This window comes from Suillus bovinus, assembly GCF_016758785.1.
Source record: "Suillus bovinus strain UH-Sbo-P2 chromosome Unknown EDB93scaffold_13, whole genome shotgun sequence".
Classification (NCBI taxonomy): domain Eukaryota; kingdom Fungi; phylum Basidiomycota; class Agaricomycetes; order Boletales; family Suillaceae; genus Suillus; species Suillus bovinus.
This window is the reverse complement of record NW_024542069.1, coordinates 514,128-536,022: the sequence shown is the minus strand read 5'-3', so window position 1 is coordinate 536,022 and position 21,895 is coordinate 514,128. Positions and strand designations below refer to the sequence as shown.

The window sequence follows — 21,895 nt, the reverse complement described above, 5'->3', positions numbered from 1 at the left end:
AACTGCACACCGAGTCACAGATAAATAAAGGAAACAGGGTAAAGGGGATGCAGCGTGCATCATATCATAGGTTACTGTCTGGACGGTAAGGGTAAAGGGGACTGTCCACAGGATCAGTCAACAGGTGGAACAGAGCATGGGTATGCTTCATCAGAGAAAGGGTCCAGCCAAATGTACTGGCTCTGCTGGAGCAGCAGGTAGAGGGCGAAGGGGAATGCGAGGATGATGAGGATAACAAGAGCAAGGTTGGGGTAAGGGTGTGATGCAAGGGCGGAGACAAGGAGGATGAGGAGAAAAATGGTAGGGGCCCAAGCATCTAGATGTTCATGTAACAATCGTGCTGAATGTGTTGGTGCTTGAGTGTCATCAAGGGTCCGGATATTGTGTCCTGATCACCGAGTCCCAATTATCGTCGTCTGGATATCAATTTCCAAGTTGGCCTTGATGAACGTCCATAGGATCTGAGTCTAAATACAATAATAGCCTTCGCCTCAGTACCATTTTCAAATTTGTACAGTAGCATTCATACTTACATTTCTTTGCTTCTCTGTGCCCTTTTGACTTGTAGGTTCCTTTTGCAACAGACCATTGTTCGTAGCATTGCCTAGGGTAAGGTTGATGATATTGTCTGCACTACTCCAACCGAGGGCCGGCATTTTGTAACTGCACACCACAACTGAAACCTCACTCCCTGTCACAACCCAAATAACGAATTAACGCTTGGGCAGAGACTAGGACTCGACTAAGGTTATCGGACAAGAGAAAGGAGCAAGTACGTCTTGGATTGCTACAGTTGTAGATACAAGAGGTTTGAACTAAGGAACTATCGACCAAGACATGTTACCTATATACAACTATTGAAATGGAGATTGAAACTGAGTTACAACTACTAGCCAATCATAAAATAGAAAAGGGAATCGTACCATAGAACATCGTAGAATATTAAAGAAGCATCACATGACCATATCTTATCTTATCGTATCTAATCTAATCTATTCACAATCAAAGAACTTGTCTTCTTCATCAGTCACATCGAAGACACGTGTTGTGGGCGCTAAAGGAATCTCTGAACTAGTAGACATTTTCGGAGTAGGGTTAGGGTTTGACTTAGGCGCTGTGTATTGGCGTTTAGGAAGATTTAGGAAAGAATAATGGTTTGTTAAAGGTACTCGTGACACTCCCTCACGCTGAATGCTTTGGTGCTTGAGTGTCATCAAGAGAGACGGTTTGTACTTGGTATTCAAAAGCAGGTACTGACACAGGTAATTACACTTTCTACTTGTTTCATCTCTATCTTCCACATGGTGGTAGGGTTCGTCAATCCACCCTAGCCCATCCGCATGAGGGAACCACGGCATAAATATGAACAGAGTCCCTCGTATACCATGCCCACCCAACCCTATCCCCCTCCACCTCATGAACCCCATGTCTGACAATCCTTCCGGAAAATCCAATCATACACCCGGGATCATACCCAAACTCCAGCTGAAGGCTTGGCATGCTCATCCAAGCATTAGAATAATTCCCCACGGTGGTGAGAATATTGAAGCATTCAGGAATTGATAAATGGTCTCGATGATGTGGGGTTTGACGATTGGAAATGATGGACAGCATGTTAAACACGGATGCCCAGTACTGGAGGATCTCGGACATTCTTGGCAGTTCCTTGCTTTCTGCCTTTTCTCTGAGGCTTGAAAATGTTCATAACCCTGCCCAGTACTGCTCCAGATGCATGATCCTGAGCGCCGCTGATGCAATGGCTGCCGGCCTCGCAATGGCGTTCAGGATTCCCTTGGACAATGGTCCCTTTAATGATGCAGATACCTCTGGGTCCGCTAGATTCTATGGGATTGGTGTGCTCAACTACCGAAATCATCATCCTATCAAATCCTACCTCATGCCCCTGTTGAAACCATGCCGGAGATAAATTGATGCACCCAGCAGGTAAGCCAACATCTTCCAAGCGGTGTTTGAACCACTCCAGATTGGTTTGCCAATTCCCATCGACCTTCACACTTCTTTCCAGACTTGGAGACAGCAAGTCAGTGGCTGCCCAAATCTCCTTCTGTGGTTGCCCTTTGGTATTTAATATATATTGAGTAACAATGTATATCACACACTTGTGTTTCAGCTGTCAGGGTGTCTGGGAGGTACCATGCAATGATGGCGCTGGACACATCTAGAATGGTGGCGGGTATGTCCACAAACCTTGTCCCCTTATGGCTGGGAGGACATCTCTTAAGCAACTTCTCCTCTTTCTCTCAACTCCCAGGGCTCGGATCTCGGCACGCTTCAGTCAAATTTTGGTAGTTGGAACTTGGCATTTGGCGTTCGGTAGGTGGTGAACATGAGGTTCTGATAAGAGAACCTTCCATGATGTTGGCTGTCGAAGATATATTACCATCCATTGCTCAATGAAATACCCGATCATTGGAAGTGTGCTGGATATCAGATATTCGTTTATTGACACCCGGGTCTCGGAACTCGGTACACTTCACTCAAATTTCAGTAGTCAGAACCTTGCTTCTCTTACAGCAATGCAACAGTAATGAACCTGCAGCTGCAGGAACTCATTATGCTTCACCCGAATTAGCTACTTGGCAATTGGTACTTCATTGTTTTACAATTATCATTCACCTGTGCCCACCTGTCTATATTATATACCATCCCTCAGCCTACCTGTCTAATATAATATATCCCTGGGCCCACCTGTGTATGTGATAACAAGTACCCTCGGCCAGGCCCACCCGTCTATCTGATACCCACCTACCTTGACACTCGGCCCACCCATCTAAGATAATATATATCTGGGCCCACCTGTGTATGTGACACAATGTACCCTCAGCCAGCCCACCCGTCTAATATAGTATATATCTGGGCCCACTTGTGTATGTGATGACAAGTACCCTTGGCATACCCATCTATCTGATACCCACCTACCTTGGTACACCTATCTACATAATATCCAACTACCTCAGCCCATCCATCTATAGAATATTCATGTCCATCGGCCCACTCATCTACTCTACATATTCCACACATGGGCCCACCCGCCTCCATCGGAAATAATATCCCTCCCAGCCCATCCATCAACATCGAGGATATACATCACATTGGCCCATCATCCTGCTGGCCCGTCTTATACAGGATATTATGTAGGTCGGGTGACCCATATAATACAGAAATATGTCACTGTAATATGTGAGATGTCATGATGAGATCTATCTTCAAAAATGGGGTCTTCCAGGTCCATCAAAACATCAACATCATGTTGTCCTTTTTCTGAGTCTGAGCTGAAGAGGGTGTCGAATGACAAACGAGTTGCAGTACTAGACCAAGGCAGCATTGCTGGGGGTTTGCAAGAAGCAATTGGTCTTGGACAGGCCCTCACTACATGTCCAGCCGTCACTGGTAAGATCTTTGGCTGAAGGTATGCCACAATTAGTATTCACATTCGAGTGGTAGTCATTACTCAGTTTCAAAGAGAAACACTACTCACTTGCATTGAGCTCACTGTGACTAAGTCAGACATGGACTGGCTAAAAGCTAAATTTGCTGAAGTTGCATCTCTCGCTCGCTGCAATCTCTTCTGAGATGCAAGAATACTGGACTTCTTGAAAAAGTGACAACTCCTGTGGTGTCTATTAAGTCTTCGACTATCTGTCACTCTCTCCCAAGACCAACCCCGAGCTCCACAGCATACCATTGAAAGAAACAGGAACAGCCTCAGGACCTGGAGAATGTCTGAGAGCCACATGCCGGCCTTGATGCCGGCCTTGAACCTGAGCAAGGCCTTCTAAGTTAAGGTAATGCTGGCGAGGAGCCAGTGAGAATGATAAAAACTAACTTCAAGTCAGACTGTCTTCAGGGAAGACACATTCCTTATTTCATGATTCATATGAACTAAACTCACAGGCAGGCCAAATGTTGAACAACAATTTGCCAGCCAATGATTACATAATCAGGTGTAACATTTCAAACATGTCTGAAACCAGTTCTGCTACCTTTGGTTAGAAGGTTCCCTTTTTGAGCCTCAGATTTTTAGGCAATGAATTTCAGGGAAGCCTTACCATAGGATTTGACTTCTGTGGAAGCACTTAGATTCTTCTAAGTGACTCGAACTGTTCAAATTTCAAACTCAATAGGCCTGAAAGGTGCACTGGTGAAGACCAAGGCTTCTGTTAGTACTGGCGCAGCTTGATGGTCCAATTCAGAAGCTTCTTTGATAGTGTTGTGACTCCAGAGTCACAACCCATATTCCAAGCTTACAGTTGTCAGTGATATAGGCATGCAGTCCCACTCTAGCAGTAACTTGAGCAAAGTTGACTGTGTATAAATTTGTAATATTAGATCCAAACCAGTCTGACCCGACAATCACTAGGAGCAGCAGGATTCCTTTTTTGAAATGTTGAATAGTTCATGGACTTGGAGTAATCATTAGTATTTATAAGTAGCTGACCTTTGGCTAGAACTTTGCTTTGAAACTCAGCCCTCTGTTTTTGTATTATTGGATCTGTCAACTACACAGTTAAACTTCACACATGCACACTTGTCTTACATCTCCTCCCACTGGCAGTCCTGGTACCAGAGGGTTTGATCCTTACCATTGAAGTAGAAAAGGATACACCACTGGTCGTACTCAGAAGACACTTGAGCAAGGCTCAGATAGTGGCTCTATACTCCCTAGAACTTCGAGTCATCATCCCTCACTGGAAAAATACTGCAAATGTTCAAGGTCACCATCTTTATCTGACATTTCGTCAGATGAAGATATAATTGCTCCTTTAACCCCTTCTCCTATACTTCGTAATCTGGCTCGTTATATCAAGAATGCGAAAGGAAGGCCTGAGCCGTATAAGAGAACCAGTCCTAACATCATAGAGCGCTTCTGCGGTGAGGAGTGTTCAAGATGTAATAACTCTGCAACTTCACCGGATAATCCAATGGTAAGTTGGTCTAGTATATCTATAATAATATTGAATATTACTCAACAGTCATTCCAGGAGTTCCTAAATTGATTTTCCCCGACAACCCTCATTGGTAATTTATTTTCGAAAAGTCACTGATCTGTGGTACCCTGTTACCATTCTGAAGTTCTTTGGCTTCCAAATATTGAGAAGTACATGCATTACCTCAAGTATGCATAAGTGAACTGCAGAGGTCAAGACCAGCAGCACTGCTCAGTGATGTCTTTTCTGCTCCTGTCAGTGTGTCAGATTATCTCGGATCTTCAGAAGCCCTTGTTTTGCTACTAGGAAAACATCAGTGCTTATCCAGTCCTATCATTCTACTTTTGCAAGCCATATAAGACAGACTTGGAAGATGATTAATCAATGGTTTAAGCGATAAGGCATATAAGTTAAACTGGATGACTCTCTAACTTGAAGGAGGACAACACACAAGATAACAAGACATAAAATATTATTTCCAGGAAAAAAAAATGAAACATGTCTGTCTTTAAATGGGGAGGGGCAACGCTCAGTCAAATTCAAGCTCTGACTGTGATTACCTGTTGCAGGTGTGTGCCATAACAAATGGTCAAGAAATATATCACACGTTGCAGCTTGAAAACAGGATTTTCAGACAAGGGTTATGACAAGACATAGGCGTGGATTGACTGGTTGATTGTATTCTTGGTAACTGATTTTAAAAGGATGCACTTCTGATAGCTCACACTCTTGATAGAAGCATTTGGACATGGGAATTTTCATTAAACTCTACCTAGAATACAACCAGCAAGTCGTTTAATTGTCATCCCAATGATAACCTCCTTTACCGTGTGATGTGGTATGATGCTGGTGGAAAGTCTTTGAATGCACGGAGAATGTGATTAGTAAGTGATGTTGACGTGACACGACACATCACATTGCAAACTCCAAGACACCTTGTAGGCCAGTAATGTCAAAATGCTCCAAGTACAATCGTTGGAAACCATCCAAGAAGTGCTCCGCAGCTCAGATGCAAGTCACTGCACTGATGAAGTCCCACACAACTTACAAACATGCACAAAACAAGGAGAATATTGCTCCTCTGGCAACAACTTCTTCCTCTGCATCTGCAATATCAAATACACAGCTCGAACAAGAGAAGGAACAAGAAATGATGTCACGAACGTACAAAATCTCGCACCAACAAACTCCAGTCACATTTGGATGAAGCACGAGCATCTATGACCGAAGCATCCTTGCAAGTGCAGACAACTCAAAATGCTCTCACCACTACACAGCATGAGATGAGACACTTGCAAGCACGCAATGAGGTGCTCACCAGGCACAATTGTGCTCTTGCTATGCGGGCATCTCAAGCCCCTCTGCAAAAAGCACATGCCATAGACAAAGCCCTTGCACACACTGCCATACAATCAAAGCAGAGGGATACCTTCTCACTGAAGGAAAAGAACGTGATTATGGACGAGGTCCGTGACATGATTTGCGAGCTGGTGGCAAAACACGACGTACCTGTATCAAGTGTTCAAGACATCATTTGCACTGTTGCAAGCTGTCTCAGAAAGACTGTTGATGGCAGCATCAGCATACGCAGTATTCGTCATGTAGTCCAGGAGGCAGAGGTTGCAGCCGAGGTTCAAGTGGTGGATGAAATTATGCAAGTTGATGGTGTGTAAATTTAACCTGGCCATCGACGTGTTCGGCTAAAATTTTATGAAGGTGTCACTTTAAGTGGTGATGGAATGTCTCACAAGAATATTAACTACCAGTCCCATCATATCATGTACACTTCTCGTCATGGTGCCGGTATCACATGCTTCGCTGGAATTCAGCACGAGGTTAATCACATGAGCGAGACCCAGCTGCAAGGGTGGAAGGACATGATACACAAGATGTGTACTGTATACAATGAGTGTATGGTTGGGAATGTGGCAGAGGTTGCAGACCCAAGGGAGCTGGTCACCAAGGTCAAGGGGATGTTGACAGATCATGCCGAGGATCAGAAGAAACTTGTCTGCCTTTTCAGAGAATGGAAGGAAGCGTGTGAGAGAGAAGTTTGGGGTGAACAAGCACTGGCCACTTTACCCCCTGATGATGTTGTTGCCCTCTTATGGCAGATGACAGATGGGGCAATTGTCGCTGCGGGGGGAATTGACATCACAAAGACGACAAGAAGGGTCAGCAAGATTCTCTTCGATTTTTCCTTAAAGCACAACTTAGTTACTTCTCACCTTGGCCAGATACAAGCAACACTCGCTACCACAGTAATTGTGATGGTGCCGGCGAGTGGATTGTCCATGAGGACTTATATATTGTCTACCTCCAAATCATCATGAACAGGAAGGATGCCCGCACTCACACGAACATCGAACAAAATGTCTATTCTGCCTTCTGATGCGACAAAACAAAGCAGGAGATGGCCTGTTTCAGCATGTGGGGACAGTGCATCAGTCACCCGTACTTCCGTGCTGTCCGTAATTTCTTGGAAAATATTCTTGATCTTGGCCCCCTCCATGAACAGCTCATTGCCCACATTAAAAAGCTCATTGACAACGTTGAGCTCATCTTTGGTACAGATGCCACATATGAAACTGTGGCATTTGATGGACAACCATTTGAACGGCCTGAAGCATTTTATATCATTCAGTGTATTGCCCAAAACACTACAAAATACCCTCACCTTCGTTCGCTTTTTGTTGCTTTTCTGGAGGGAGCACTTGAGACTCTTATTCATTTTTGTCGAGAGTTTGCTGCCAATGGTGTAATCGTGCACACATCACCAGAGACTCGAAAGCTAGCTCGCATGAACACGATGAACGACACGAATGAGGGTGCATTAGGGACTCTTCGAGTTTCGATGCGACGTGCACCTTGAATGTCCCTGGCCCACTTCAATGCTCGTCTGAAATACAAAAAGAATCAGACGAGTATGTACATGAAGATGGTGCTTGGTCCAAATGCATGCAAATACTTGCACAAAAAAGCTCATATTAATGATACTGCCGGAGCAGAGAAGAAACACTGACTTGCACAGGTGAAATATGATAACTGGGTGGTACACTGGAACCGCGAGATTGATGCGAAGAGGAAGAAACATCATGAAGCATCATCAGCCAAACTCACAGCTGTTGTACCATGTGTGACACCAGATGAAATTGCAAAGATGCGTGTCGTCAACGTCGACTTGCAGATTCGGTGGCATCATCAGTTTGACATGGAAGTGCCTGCAGCCAAGCATCTGAAAGGGAAGAACGGACCGCAAAAGAAGGCTATTTTGACAGCTGCTGTGGGCCAGTATGTCTGTGGTGGGGTCAGACCCAAGATCCAGGACAAGAATGTGATGGATGGGCAACAGGAGGATGCACAGTGTGCAATGGGGACTCTGATGACAAAGAAGGCTTGTAGTAAGGTCATTCTGGACTTTCAATACTCATATAATGCTTACAATGTTCCAAAACATAATCTTGGTACTTCCGCGCACCTATTGTGCTTTGTATATCACCGTCATATATACCTTTACCCTCCTGTGATTTTGTTGACCATGTATTCGGACGATATTTGCTTACATAATGTCACACTTTTTTTGATGTGGCTGCCCCTCCCCACTTTAAATGAAGCATGTCGAAGTCATCTTTGCAGTTCATGAGTGCGAAGATGATAGTGGTTGATTGCAGTGATACCGGTGTGAGTTCGTATTTTGGAATACCTGGTGATGATGAGAGTCTATATGAGTAGTACATACTACAATCCTCCATACCTTGTGGTGATACAGGTTCGGAGGCTGGAGACATCGGTGTTGAATAGTAATGGCGGGATAATGTAGGACAAATTTGGGGGAGAGAAGATGGGCTTTGGCAGATAAGAGTGATGGTCACTAGGTGGGGGCATGGTGCCAAAAGCATAATTTCTGGTGGAAGGTGTATGCACTATGATGAAGTGATTTTCCTTGGGAGTCAGATAAGCATGGAAGGCGGGGAATTCTACAGTCAGAGGGAAATTTACAGCTGTCGAGTAGGTCTTGTCAGTGTTGTCATTACGCTCTCACATTACACTGCATGTACCTTGTTTTGTTGACTCATTTGGGAGCCAAAGTACTTTGGAAGGGTAGGGTGTTCATCACTCCGCATGTTGAAGCCTTTGATCATATGAGCTAGAAGACTTGTGCCATTACAGTGACATATTTCCATATTATACGGGTCACCCGACCTACATAATATCCTGTATAAGACGGGCCAGCGGATGATGGGCCAATGTGATGTATATCCTCGATGTTGATGGATGGGCTGGGAGGGATATTATTTCCGATGGAGGCGGGTGGGCCCATGTGTGGAATATGTAGAGTAGATGAGTGGGCCGATGGACATGAATATTCTATAGATGGATGGGCTGAGGTAGTTGGATATTATGTAGATAGGTGTACCAAGGTAGGTGGGTATCAGATAGATGGGTATGCCAAGGGTACTTGTCATCACATACACAAGTGGGCCCAGATATATACTATATTAGACGGGTGGGCTGGCTGAGGGTACATTGTGTCACATACACAGGTGGGCCCAGATATATATTATCTTAGATGGGTGGGCCGAGTGTCAAGGTAGGTGGGTATCAGATAGACGGGTGGGCTGGCCGAGGGTACTTGTTATCACATACACAGGTGGGCCCAGGGATATATTATATTAGACAGGTAGGCTGAGGATGGTATATAATATAGACAGGTGGGCACAGGTGAATGATAATTGTAAAACAATGAAGTACCAATTGCCAAGTAGCTAATTCGGGTGAAGCATAATGAGTTCCTGCAGCTGCAGGTTCATTACTGTTGCATTGCTGTAAGAGAAGCAAGGTTCCGACTACTGAAATTTGAGTGAAGTGTACCGAGTTCCGAGACCCGGGTGTCAATAAACGAATATCTGATATCCAGCACACTTCCAATGATCGGGTATTTCATTGAGCAATGGATGGTAATATATCTTCGACAGCCAACATCATGGAAGGTTCTCTTATCAGAACCTCATGTTCACCACCTACCGAACGCCAAATGCCAAGTTCCAACTACCAAAATTTGACTGAAGCGTGCCGAGATCCGAGCCCTGGGAGTTGAGAGAAAGAGGAGAAGTTGCTTAAGAGATGTCCTCCCAGCCATAAGGGGACAAGGTTTGTGGACATACCCGCCACCATTCTAGATGTGTCCAGCGCCATCATTGCATGGTACCTCCCAGACACCCTGACAGCTGAAACACAAGTGTGTGATATACATTGTTACTCAATATATATTAAATACCAAAGGGCAACCACAGAAGGAGATTTGGGCAGCCACTGACTTGCTGTCTCCAAGTCTGGAAAGAAGTGTGAAGGTCGATGGGAATTGGCAAACCAATCTGGAGTGGTTCAAACACCGCTTGGAAGATGTTGGCTTACCTGCTGGGTGCATCAATTTATCTCCGGCATGGTTTCAACAGGGGCATGAGGTAGGATTTGATAGGATGATGATTTCGGTAGTTGAGCACACCAATCCCATAGAATCTAGCGGACCCAGAGGTATCTGCATCATTAAAGGGACCATTGTCCAAGGGAATCCTGAACGCCATTGCGAGGCCGGCAGCCATTGCATCAGCGGCGCTCAGGATCATGCATCTGGAGCAGTACTGGGCAGGGTTATGAACATTTTCAAGCCTCAGAGAAAAGGCAGAAAGCAAGGAACTGCCAAGAATGTCCGAGATCCTCCAGTACTGGGCATCCGTGTTTAACATGCTGTCCATCATTTCCAATCGTCAAACCCCACATCATCGAGACCATTTATCAATTCCTGAATGCTTCAATATTCTCACCACCGTGGGGAATTATTCTAATGCTTGGATGAGCATGCCAAGCCTTCAGCTGGAGTTTGGGTATGATCCCGGGTGTATGATTGGATTTTCCGGAAGGATTGTCAGACATGGGGTTCATGAGGTGGAGGGGGATAGGGTTGGGTGGGCATGGTATACGAGGGACTCTGTTCATATTTATGCCGTGGTTCCCTCATGCGGATGGGCTAGGGTGGATTGACGAACCCTACCACCATGTGGAAGATGAAACAAGTAGAAAGTGTAATTACCTGTGTCAGTACCTGCTTTTGAATACCAAGTACAAACCGTCTCTCTTGATGACACTCAAGGTCCGAAATCCATAGCGGATGCATACAATAACTGTCCAGAGCCTTCCGTGTCTCTTGACGACACTTGAGCACCAACACATTCAGCGCGAGGGAGTGGGGTTTCAGTTGTGGTGCGCAGTTACAAAAGGCCAGCCCTCGGTTGGAGTAGTGCAGACAATATCATCAACCTTACCCTAGGCAATGCTACGAAGAACGGTCTGTTGCAAAAGGAACCTACAAGTCAAATGGGCACAGAGAAGCAAAGAAATGTAAGTATGAATGCTGCTGTACAAAGTTAAAAATGGTACTGGGGCGATGGCTATCATTGTATTTAGACTCAGATCCTATTGACAGTCATCAAGGCCAGGAGCTTGGTAACCGGGTCTCGGCACTCGGGTCTTGATATTTGGACCTTGGTAGTTAAATGCCAGGAGTCGGGAATCAGTAATGGAGATCCGGAACTCGGAGTTCGATATTCGGCAGTCAACATTCGTTACTCGACGCTCGGACCTTGGAACTCGGTACTCAATGCTTGGACCTTGGAACTCGATATTTGGAGCTCGGTAATCGGGTCTTGGCACTCGGGTGTTGATACTCGGACCTCGGTAGTTATGTTCCAGGAGTTGGGAATCAGTAATGGAGAATCCGGAACTCGGAGTTCGATATTCGGCAGTCAACATTTGGTACTCGACGCTCGGTACCCGACATTTTGGAACTCAGTAATCGGGACTCGATATCTGGAACTCGTAAATCGATATTCGGAACTCAACACTCGATATTTGGAGTTCAGCAATCGGGTCTTGGCACTCGGGCCTTGATCTTCAGACCTTGGTAGTTAAATTCTGGGAGTCGGGAATCGGTAATGGAGATCTGGAACTTGGAGTTTGATATTCGGCAGTCAGCATTCGGTACTCGACGCTCGGTACTCAATGTTCAGAACTCAAAACTCGATATTCGGAGTTCGGTAATGGGGTCTCGGTAATCAGGACTCAATATCCGGACCTCGGTGGTCAGGACATGGTGATGAACATCTGCACTGTTTATTTTGGGACTCACCATATAACATCATATTAGATATTGCAATGTTTACATGTGATTTTCAGTACTCATAAAACACATATGCAACTTGCACTTCAACATTTCCAACTGAGTGACTAGAGCTACTCTCCTCTGCCTCTCTTCAATCTGTCCAGAATGGCAGTGTAGATTTGTATCTCTGCCATCTTGTCATGGATGTCCTCATGTTGCTCCTCAAGTAATGTCAGGAGGTGTTCTCTAATCCACCTCGGTCCCATCAGTGATGGAACTGAGGTATGATCTACCTGCTCCAGAATTGTCAGACCATCATTCTCAACGCCATCCTAGAGCAGATCAGTCATGAATCAAGGAAATGGAATAAGAATCTTACTAGCCAATGCTGGTAGTGAAAGATACAGCAAGTCATCACCCAATCCCATTGCCATGGTTTGTTCTGGATTGCAGTTTCTCCCATACACCATGGGGTATCATAGCCGGATACAATCTGGGATGGATCTTCGGGATCTGCGACATCATGGAACACACAGATGTGATATGAAAAGATGTGATCCGGAACTGTGTTCCAGGTGACTGGGAATCAAATGAAGAATATGAGCAATAGGGCTGGGAACAACCGAAATGATGTTCCTGGCAGCTGAGTACTGGAGGATGGGCGTGACAAAAGTCTGGAAGATGTCAGCATTAACCGCCAGTGTCGTCAGGGTCTTATAGTGATCTCCCATTGCAGCCCGGCTTTGAAGTGCCTGATCTGAGCCAAAGGGGGAAGATTGTTGTTTGCAGCCTCTGCCTGATATTGGGAGATGGATGCCCAGATGCGCGATGCAGACATCGACATAGTAGCTGAAATGTCTGCAGGAGTGAGTGTGAGGCGCCGGTACTCATTGAGGGAATTCTGATTGTCAGAAGTGGATGCAGGAGAAGGATATAATTCAGGCATGGCTGATGCAGGAGTATCACACTGGCAATGACAATGAGAGTTGGTTCAGATGTGAAGATATCATCCACTGATGGATGGATAAATTTTTCAAACTCCGACATGGGCTGACCCAGCCAATTCCTGGGACTAAATTTGTATATCAAAATGGTTGTTATATCCCATCGGCAATAAACCATTCATTCATCTTGTGAATCTATCAACACGGTCTGCATGTGTTGAAACACTGCCTGGGCATCCTGCACCAGCAATGAATACATTCAAGATTGCCTTCCAGAGTAGCATGCATGACCCAGAAGTCGTTTCGTGAATGATTCCTGCATCCGGTTGCCCCATTGGGTTGCTTTCCACAAGAAAAAGTTACATGTCCAATCCATCTTGAATTGGACCAACATCAGCTCTTCCTTCCATCGATCCCATAGTGCCTTTGCCCAGAGCCAGTGAACTCGGTAAACTTCATATTCGTCCGGTCAGCTCAACATCAGACATGTTGAGCATTAGGGAACTCACATTCCTCATTCCATGATTGATCTGGACCATGCATGTCGACCTCGATAGACCAGAACCACGCGAGGGATTCATTTCATTGACCATGGGCATTCAGATCACCCACGGCAGTGCTGACTTTGAGCTGCTCGCAAAGCAGGGGTTTGTACTTCTGAAGTTGGCCATGCCCCGTGTCAAGTTTCATCATTTGTGTCCTGGTCTTGGTATATATACTCGCATGCAGGGAGACAGCCTGCTGCACTGATGTCACCTGTGACCAGGCTTGAGATTTGGCTTGCCTGACCATTGTTCAGAATAGGACTGCCTTGTTGCACAAGTGAATGCGGAGGTTGTGAAGTGCATCATTTGCCTGCCCTTCGCGAAGGGACATCTCCAGCGGAATGAGATCCTCTGCCATCAAGTGTCTGCATCGATCTACTCCAAGGTTTGATGGCAATGGGATCACAATGAGCTCGGGCAAGTTCGTCCATGTATCAGATGTCTCGGTAAAATCTTCCAGGTCATCATCGAGATCATCTAGGATGTCTACGTTCAAGTCGTCATGATCGTCATCTCCATCGGATCCCTCTCCGAAATGCATGACAGCAGAATGCGTAAATCCATCGATCTGGCCTTGGAGACGATCTCATTGCTGGGCAAGGTCTAATCTCTGTGTCTCCATAGTTTGTTTTCTGATTCTTTGGACCTCAATGAGCAATACAATTTGAGCCTCCTCGATTGCCAACCCCATAGATATCCATGTCGCCACAGATCTCCAAGATGGTGCTGCATTACGGGCATTACCCTGCTCTAGCAGTCTAAGTTCAATCTCCTTTTTGCTCGGTGCTGAGTGCGAAATTAATTCGGACTTCTATAGAGACATGGTCAGCTTACCCTTTTTGATATTTATCTCATAAACATCCATCACTGCAGGATCATTTATTCTGCTGGATTGAGCGATCCTCTCATTGGCCAACCATTCTGTCTTCAAATTGGCAGGTGCTGCTTCATCGAGTCTGTCAAAAGCCTTTTCACTTTCAGTGATGCAATTTTTTGCCTGCTTGTATTTACAGCTGAAATTACCGTCCATCACAAATGACCGGGTATATTTCCAGCTTGGAGTTCTTATCATCACTTAGGTCACTTAAGTATGAAACTAGACTCACTCATCAAGTGTTTCATTCCCTGACAAGCATATGTTGATCCCAGGCTGAGGACATGTTGGGCAAAACAATGCAAGATCTCCAGCATTAGGAGCATTGGAACGATGGCTGAAGCCATGCCATTTCATGGTCTTCAACTGCCTCCACTGTCGAGTGACTCTCATGAGCTCTCTGTATTGGTCCTTGCCAAGTGCCTTGTCAATATAATGTCCTTTAGATGAAGGAGATATATAATTACCGGAACAAGGTGAGAAAACATGCTGGAGGTCATTCACTGGAGCTTGCTGTAATAGTTTATCGCAGAGGTGCCTCATTCTAGGTTGTCCAATAGAAAATTGTCGAGCACTCTGAAGGTGAACACAGTCTTTGGTTTGTTGAATGATGCAGGGAAAAATCCATGTCAAAACATTTGAATGTCCAGACTCATGGTGTTTAGACAATCGCAGGATCGAACCTCGAGGCGATGAACTCCGGACTTGTTGATGATGACCATGGTGTTTTCCTTAGGCTGGAACTCTGGTCCCGACACGGATGGTAGATCTTCAGGCTCAAGCTGGTCCTCGGGTTCGTCTCCTTCGAACAAATCCCACCTATTTGCAAGTGCAGGACATCCTTTGCCATCATGACCGAGGTGTATGATGAGTCCGACATGAGCCAGACAACTTTGCTCGAAGAACTGACCATTCCATTGACTGATCCAGTGGAAAGGATTGTGACAATGTTGACTCCTGCAACATCCCATGCAATAGAGTGGCTCCCAAAGACAATCTTGACATTTGTAGACCCCATCCTGGTCGCAGACGATGCATCTCCTATCTTCTGGAGGAGCTTCTCGATCCAGGAGGTGATGCAGATATAATTCCTGCCTTGGGAGCCATTGCCTCAGGTAGTCATTCTGGCTCTGCATTTGTTATACTTAGCAATGTTTGAACGACACTCCAACAGTTTACATTCACTTGCCATTGTTATTGGAAGCTACAAAGGCTCGAATGAGCCTTGGTCTTGCTCATAAGTATTATCAGAACAGTCTTCCCAAGTAGGTGGTGCCGGAACAGGCTGAAGTGTTGGTGATTCCGGGGGAGAGTTAGGCATGGACCTGTAGGCATGTTGTCTTGCACTTGCAAGCGGGACCTTGACCCAAGTTTTCCTACCTTTTCTGCCCCTTGCTTCTACCCTGTGGGATTTTTGCAGCGGGGTGCATAGACCTATCTTCATCTTATTTTTGAATATTGCAAGAACAGCATTAGCTCAGGAAGGTTGCACGAATTGTTATTACAATGCTATGTTTGTGCAATATTGGTTGTTCATTACAAATTTATTTCCATTAATGGCATCATGTCCGATATGGGTTGATTAACCAACTGTTAGGCTTTGGTCAAAGTTGAACTTTGAACCAATATTAATTATGCCTTGCTTACCCTCAGCACATTCACCAATCAGATTCACCATGGCAAGATCAGGTCATTCCACTCGCTTGTCTCCTGGAAGACATAGGGCATGTCAACCCCAGACACAGAAGCTCACAGAAACCAAAATTTCCGAGCTGAAGAACTACCTTCCTGAGTGGACTTCTGCAAAAAGGAGTGAGAAGCGGGCAGTTTTCACTGCAATTGCCAGGGCTGCCAGGTTATTTGCGCCAAAGGTGGACCAAGGACAATGGAAAAAGAGGAAGCAGGTGATACATCCTTGTTGCAATGCGAAACAAAATTTTTAATGTCTTACACTTCCTTCAATGCTCAGATGTACAAGACTTGGTTGTTCAACAACAAGAAAAAGAAGGAAAGGAAGGACATGATAAAGTATGGGAGGAAATGGACGCCTAGGATGGTGATCTACCAGGAAAATTGGGAAGAGGTGCTGAAGAGGATTGAGGATGAGTCCGGGGCAAAGCCAGGAGATCCTGGTATGTTCAAGCATTATCAGGTGGCTGTGAAGAGAGTCATGGCTGAATTGTCTGATGACGAGTTGGAGAAGGCAAAATAAACCACTGAAGAATGGTCCAACAACTGTCCCCTCCTGAGATACAAGCACAGGTCACCTGTAAGAAGGGACCAGCATATATGGTGCACTTTTCGAAGGAGATGTGGAGGCAATGTGGGATGAGAGTGTTTGTGTTGTCAGCTTGGAAGAATGAACAGGGCGAGGTGCTGTTCTGGATGTGAGTGAATTTTACCTGTCATCGCAGATCTTTCAACCCAATATATTTCATGCAGGCACGATGATAACAAGGCATTAGGAGATCAGGACAGCTTCATGAAGACAAAGGACTGGGAGGACATCGAGCTGGTGTGGCAGGAGTACACACAGGAACAGTTCAGTGAGTGTTTAAACTGTTGATACCTGGAGGGGTGTGTTGATGGTCTCTGTGATAGGTGCCGGAGCACGGGAAGATGGCCAACAGATGAAGGGAGGTCGCAAGAGAATCCAAAACCAGCCTTCAAGCTCGACACTGACGAGGATGGGATGCTGTTGCTTCTGGACATCACCGAAATAAAACTCGAGGAGAAGAAGGCCATAGTCAGGGCTTTTCTCACATTGCACTATCGTGAGTCAATCCTTGCTACATCTGGGACTTTGTTGAATGCATCGACATAGGGATTTGTTCGGGGATCGACAAGGCAGTAGTGCCATGGAGCGCCATCCTTCAATGCCAGGATGACTTTGTGTCACAAAGATATCTTCCGGCAGATGTCAACTTGAAGGAGCCTTCCAAGTTGCAAAATTGGGACATGACTGCCCTCCTCAATTTCTGGTATGCTCGGCAGGAGAAAGGCAAAGGATCAACATTCACGTTCAAAGTGTGGAAGAACAAAGATGGCGACATGGTAGCATCAGTCGTATCAGGTGAGTTGCCTTCCCATCGGACAGGTAAAGCCAAAAACACGCAAAGGGTAATCATCCGAAGCCCCACCCCCCGAACCCGACAGTGATTTTGGGAATGACACTCATCATACGGATGATGATGATGATGATGATGATAATGGCTCAGCTGATGGTAGATCACCAAAAAAGAGAACCAGAACCGGAGAAGGTCCTTCATCATCACATGCAGAGATGTCAATCCCACTGTCAATTCCAAAGCCTCGCCCCATCAAGCTGGTGAAACATGGTGCACTGCTGACATTGCGAATGGGAGACCTCCTGGCAGGGTGAACCAATGGCAACACTGGTGAGGTTGACGATGATGTTGCAATGGAAGGGAGAAAAACATCGCCGGCTCTGAAAAGGATGCGGGGAAAGAAAGTGGTGATTGAGCCATCGGCGAGGACCACCCGGAGTAAGTCGAGGCCAAAGCCATTAGACAGTACTCCTCGGGTGACAAGAGCGAGGGGAAGGAAGTGATGGACTTATCCCACACTGTCTCCCCTTATGTACATATCCATGTCATGCAATGGGAAGTAGGTTATTGGTGCGCCGGACTCAAAACATGGACCCGGTAATCAATACTCAGGCCTCGGTAGTCCTCGGATAGTAAATAAATCGGAAATGGGAGTTCCATACATCCATAATTAAGTAGTTTACATGACGTGAGTGGGTTCATAAAAATGTGGAAGTTCACAGGTAATTTGTCTACTAACAGAAATTGTGTAATTTACATTTGAATTTGATCTTCAAACCTAAGAATGGCGGAATCTAATACCTTGAGCATTTCGGAAGTCAAACATTCAGCTCTTTGCAGCCTCCGGAGGTCTTCATCAGCTCTTCTGAGTTTGTCAGATGTTTCTGCCCAGGCAGTTCGGAATGGTCTCTCAGCCTTGAGTAGTTGTTGGATGGATGGGTTGGGAATATGTCCGTGTCGCTGTTTGTAATCCCGGACCCAATCTTGAATGGATTGAACTAAGAGACAAATTAGCAGAAAGATAAATGATTATATCAGATACTCACTGCCTGTGTGATTGTAAGACTCAAATGGCCGGAGATCCCAGACCATGGCAAGCAATTCTTCATACGTGACATCTGTGTGTGGCAAATCACATTCAGGGAGATTTTGCAATCGCTTGGGAGATGAATTAAGTAAGGAATCCTGGATGGTAGGGAGAAACCTACATGCCCTTGATACTACCAGCGCACCTGAGACCTCACTATCCGAATCAGCACGCTCCTGCTTCACCTCATAGTTGATCAGATCATCTTCAGGCCCTAAGTACATGTCTGGGTGAATGGGGAAACCTGACCCGGAACCGGAAGTGGAAGGGAGTCGGAAGAGAGAGAGTCTCCAATGATTCCAGCACTTCCCTCCCAACCCCCGAAGTCCGCTATGAAGACTCGGAAGCGGGCAAAGACCACCGGCCTTGCCAAATTCAAGGTGTTTGTTGAGTCGGAAGATGAGGAGGACTCGGTCACTCAGGTATGTCCCCTGGTTCATTGTTTCATTGTCTTACTCATTTTGTAGCCGATTTTGCATGGAGTTCCAAAGGTCGTCCTCCCCCAGCTCTCCCCAGATGTTGCAAGGATGTCCGGATCACCTCAGTCACCCCGGAGCCCAAAGAAGAAACCCTTTGGGCCTGCTACAGTAAGTCGCACTTTTACATCCAGCACTTGGGTGAGTCCTTATAATATGCCAGGCAATTGCCGGCAAACATCCGGAGGTCATTGAGCCCCCTCAGGCAACTCCCAAACCTCCGGTAGAGGCACCCCCAGTCATTGACGCAGGTGATATACTCATTCCAGGACCCATAAGTACACTGTTGAGACTTGGTGTGTCTATGAACTGACAGATCACACAGAACAACCCTTGCCAGGCTTGCCACAAGATGGAATGGCCCTGTGCAACTCGGTTTGACAAGAGGACCGGCGCCCCATGCATGTCCTGCGTCTACTGCACCACCAAGAAAATCAAGTGCATCTCCATGAGTATGGGAACCCCACCGAAATGTGTTCGAGGTCAATCTGTCACCCGGACCACCAGGAGGACCAGATCCAGGACCGCTTCCAAAGCTCCCTCCAAAGCTCCGGCCACCTCACAATTCACCGGCTGGATGCAGAGTCAATCTCGGGTCTCTTCTGTCACTCCTGGTCCATCTCATGCCCAAACACCAAAGGCACAAACACACAGTCGCAGCAAGACTGTCACTGCTGCCAAGGAACCTACACCTGCACCAGCTCGTAAGTCACCCAAATTTTCTATGTCCATCTGACATAATGTTCCACCTGTAGCAGTCCCATCTTTGACTTCTGGAGTTCCTCGTTCAGCACTCAATGTGCCAATGCCAGATTTGCATGCCATGGCAATGGCGATTCAGGAGGGTGCAGCTTGAATTGCTGCTCTCGAGGAGTGTGTTGTTGAGCAGGATGCTAAGATTGACACCCTGCAATGCCTTCATGAAGGCCTTCGATGTGAAATCATCCTCCGGCACCCAACATTTCCACTTCCAGACACCCAAGGTGATGCAACATCATTTTTGCTTCATCAACCTGTCCCTCCGGCCATGTCAACCCCCACATCCGCACTTCCTCCTCTCATTGACCTGTCTATGGAAGGGATGGAGCCCAACCCCCCCAACCTCCAGGATGAGTCTGCCATCGACGGACTCATATTTGAGCTCAACCAAATTCATCCTGAGGTTTCACAGACACCCGGTGAAATTGTGAAACCGGATGATCCGGGCAATCTTTTCCCAGAGTATGATTCAGTTGAAGAGATGGATGTTCAAGTGAAGGGTGAACCTTCTGGTGAGGATGTTGACATGACTACATAATTAAATAGTCATAGATGTATATGCAATGTTTTCAATCAATGTTACCTTTGTTATCAGTGACTTATTGATTCATTAAGTGCTGAGACCTGAGACCCGAGGCCTGAAACCTGCAACTCGAAATGAGTGGAAGACTAAATGTTGCAAAATTGTTGACATGAAAGTGTAACTCCCAGAACACCGAAATCTGAAACTCAATGGTTGAATCACTGAGTACCAAGTGCCAAGTGCCAAGTGCCAAGTGCCAAGTGCCAAGTGCCAAGTGCCAAGCGCCGAGTGCCGAGTGCTGATGCCCAAAACCTGAGGCTCAAAACACAACACTGGACACAATACACCATATGGTATTTCTTACAAATTTCACAGAGGTCCCATCGCAAAACCACAAAACTTATCAATGACTTATGGATTCACTGGGTGCTGAGACCTGAGACCCGAGACCCGAATGCCGAGTGCCGAGGCTCGAAGTCCGAAACACGAAATGAGTGGAAACCCAGATTTCGCAAAATTGTTAACATGGAAATATTAGATTGTCTTCAACAGTTTGCCGGAAGTCATTTTCTGATCCCTGAGCCCAAAACCTGAAACCTGGAAAACCCGTAGAACTCATTACGGGTTTTCCGGGTTTCAGGTTTTGGGCTCGGGGATCAGAAAATGACTTCCGGCAAACTGTTGAAGACAATCTAATATTTCCATGTTAACAATTTTGCGAAATCTGGGTTTCCACTCATTTCGTGTTTCGGACTTCGAGCCTCGGCACTCGGCATTCGGGTCTCGGGTCTCAGGTCTCAGCACCCAGTGAATCCATAAGTCATTGATAAGTTTTGTGGTTTTGCGATGGGACCTCTGTGAAATTTGTAAGAAATACCATATGGTGTATTGTGTCCAGTGTTGTGTTTTGAGCCTCAGGTTTTGGGCATCAGCACTCGGCACTCGGCACTTGGGTCTTGGGTCTTGGGTCTCGGCACTCGGTGAATCAATAAGTCAATGATGAATTCCAGGGTTTTAGGATTGGCACACAGTTAATTTTGTAAGAAATTCCATATTGTGTATCACTTCCAGCCTCGGGTTTCAGTGGCTCATGTTTCAGGCTTTGGCACTCGGCACTAGGTGATTCAATCAGTCAGTGGTAACACTTTTGGTTTTGCAGTTTGGCTCTCGGCACTCAGTGATATGTCTCAGGACATCAATATTTCACACATTCCTGCGAGTATCTAGTGTCCAGTCTGGAGCTTCTGGTCATCGGGCATCCGGAATTCGAGACAGTGATTTCTCGTTGAAAAATGGATGTTGTACCATGGGATTCAATTTTTGGGCATTGGGACTTGGCGATCCGTGCATGTCAGACAAGTGCTTTATATATCTATATAGTAAACCAATACCTTGGCCTATATGTCTACACAATATCTCCCTACCTTGGCCCACCCATCTATATTACATTCCCCTCCATCGGCCCACCTGTCTATGTAATATATTAACTCATCGGCCCACCAGTCTATATC

At 45.9% G+C, this 21,895-nt stretch overlaps 7 protein-coding genes across 7 annotated transcripts; 4 read left to right on the top strand and 3 right to left on the bottom strand.

Moving 5' to 3' along the window:
- Positions 1–6,088: 6,088 nt before the first annotated feature.
- Positions 6,089–7,821, top strand: EDB93DRAFT_1268160 (uncharacterized protein; the record flags this gene model as incomplete). The annotated part of the gene is made up of 3 exons (XM_041454277.1): positions 6,089–6,614; positions 6,666–7,210; positions 7,360–7,821. The coding sequence occupies exons 1-3, from the start codon at positions 6,170–6,172 to the stop codon at positions 7,819–7,821; spliced, it is 1,452 nt and encodes a 483-aa protein (XP_041310036.1). The 5' UTR covers positions 6,089–6,169.
- Positions 7,822–10,655: 2,834 nt separating this feature from the next.
- EDB93DRAFT_1081414 (uncharacterized protein) lies at positions 10,656–10,991 on the top strand (the record flags this gene model as incomplete). The annotated part of the gene is made up of 1 exon (XM_041445616.1): positions 10,656–10,991. One exon carries the CDS (start codon positions 10,656–10,658, stop codon positions 10,989–10,991), a length of 336 nt encoding a protein of 111 aa, XP_041310035.1.
- Positions 10,992–13,311: 2,320 nt separating this feature from the next.
- Positions 13,312–13,509, bottom strand: EDB93DRAFT_1081447 (uncharacterized protein; the record flags this gene model as incomplete). The annotated part of the gene is made up of 1 exon (XM_041445621.1): positions 13,312–13,509. A coding segment is annotated over one exon (198 nt), but the record flags the coding sequence as incomplete, so codon positions are not given.
- A 674-nt stretch (positions 13,510–14,183) lies between these two features.
- On the bottom strand, positions 14,184–15,489 carry EDB93DRAFT_1248296 (uncharacterized protein; the record flags this gene model as incomplete). The annotated part of the gene is made up of 5 exons (XM_041452696.1): positions 14,184–14,383; positions 14,432–14,652; positions 14,704–14,984; positions 15,155–15,290; positions 15,350–15,489. 5 exons carry the CDS (start codon positions 15,487–15,489, stop codon positions 14,184–14,186), a joined length of 978 nt encoding a protein of 325 aa, XP_041310033.1.
- A 658-nt stretch (positions 15,490–16,147) lies between these two features.
- Positions 16,148–17,954, top strand: EDB93DRAFT_1102262 (uncharacterized protein; the record flags this gene model as incomplete). Its single annotated transcript, XM_041447189.1, has 9 exons — positions 16,148–16,375; positions 16,441–16,603; positions 16,822–16,858; positions 16,914–17,017; positions 17,102–17,245; positions 17,296–17,544; positions 17,569–17,591; positions 17,700–17,869; positions 17,900–17,954. 9 exons carry the CDS (start codon positions 16,148–16,150, stop codon positions 17,952–17,954), a joined length of 1,173 nt encoding a protein of 390 aa, XP_041310032.1.
- Positions 17,955–18,292: 338 nt separating this feature from the next.
- On the bottom strand, positions 18,293–18,850 carry EDB93DRAFT_1248294 (uncharacterized protein; the record flags this gene model as incomplete). Its single annotated transcript, XM_041452695.1, has 2 exons — positions 18,293–18,537; positions 18,586–18,850. 2 exons carry the CDS (start codon positions 18,848–18,850, stop codon positions 18,293–18,295), a joined length of 510 nt encoding a protein of 169 aa, XP_041310031.1.
- A 69-nt stretch (positions 18,851–18,919) lies between these two features.
- Positions 18,920–20,399, top strand: EDB93DRAFT_1102261 (uncharacterized protein; the record flags this gene model as incomplete). Its single annotated transcript, XM_041447188.1, has 5 exons — positions 18,920–19,048; positions 19,094–19,213; positions 19,266–19,340; positions 19,443–19,806; positions 20,077–20,399. 5 exons carry the CDS (start codon positions 18,920–18,922, stop codon positions 20,397–20,399), a joined length of 1,011 nt encoding a protein of 336 aa, XP_041310030.1.
- Positions 20,400–21,895: the final 1,496 nt, after the last annotated feature.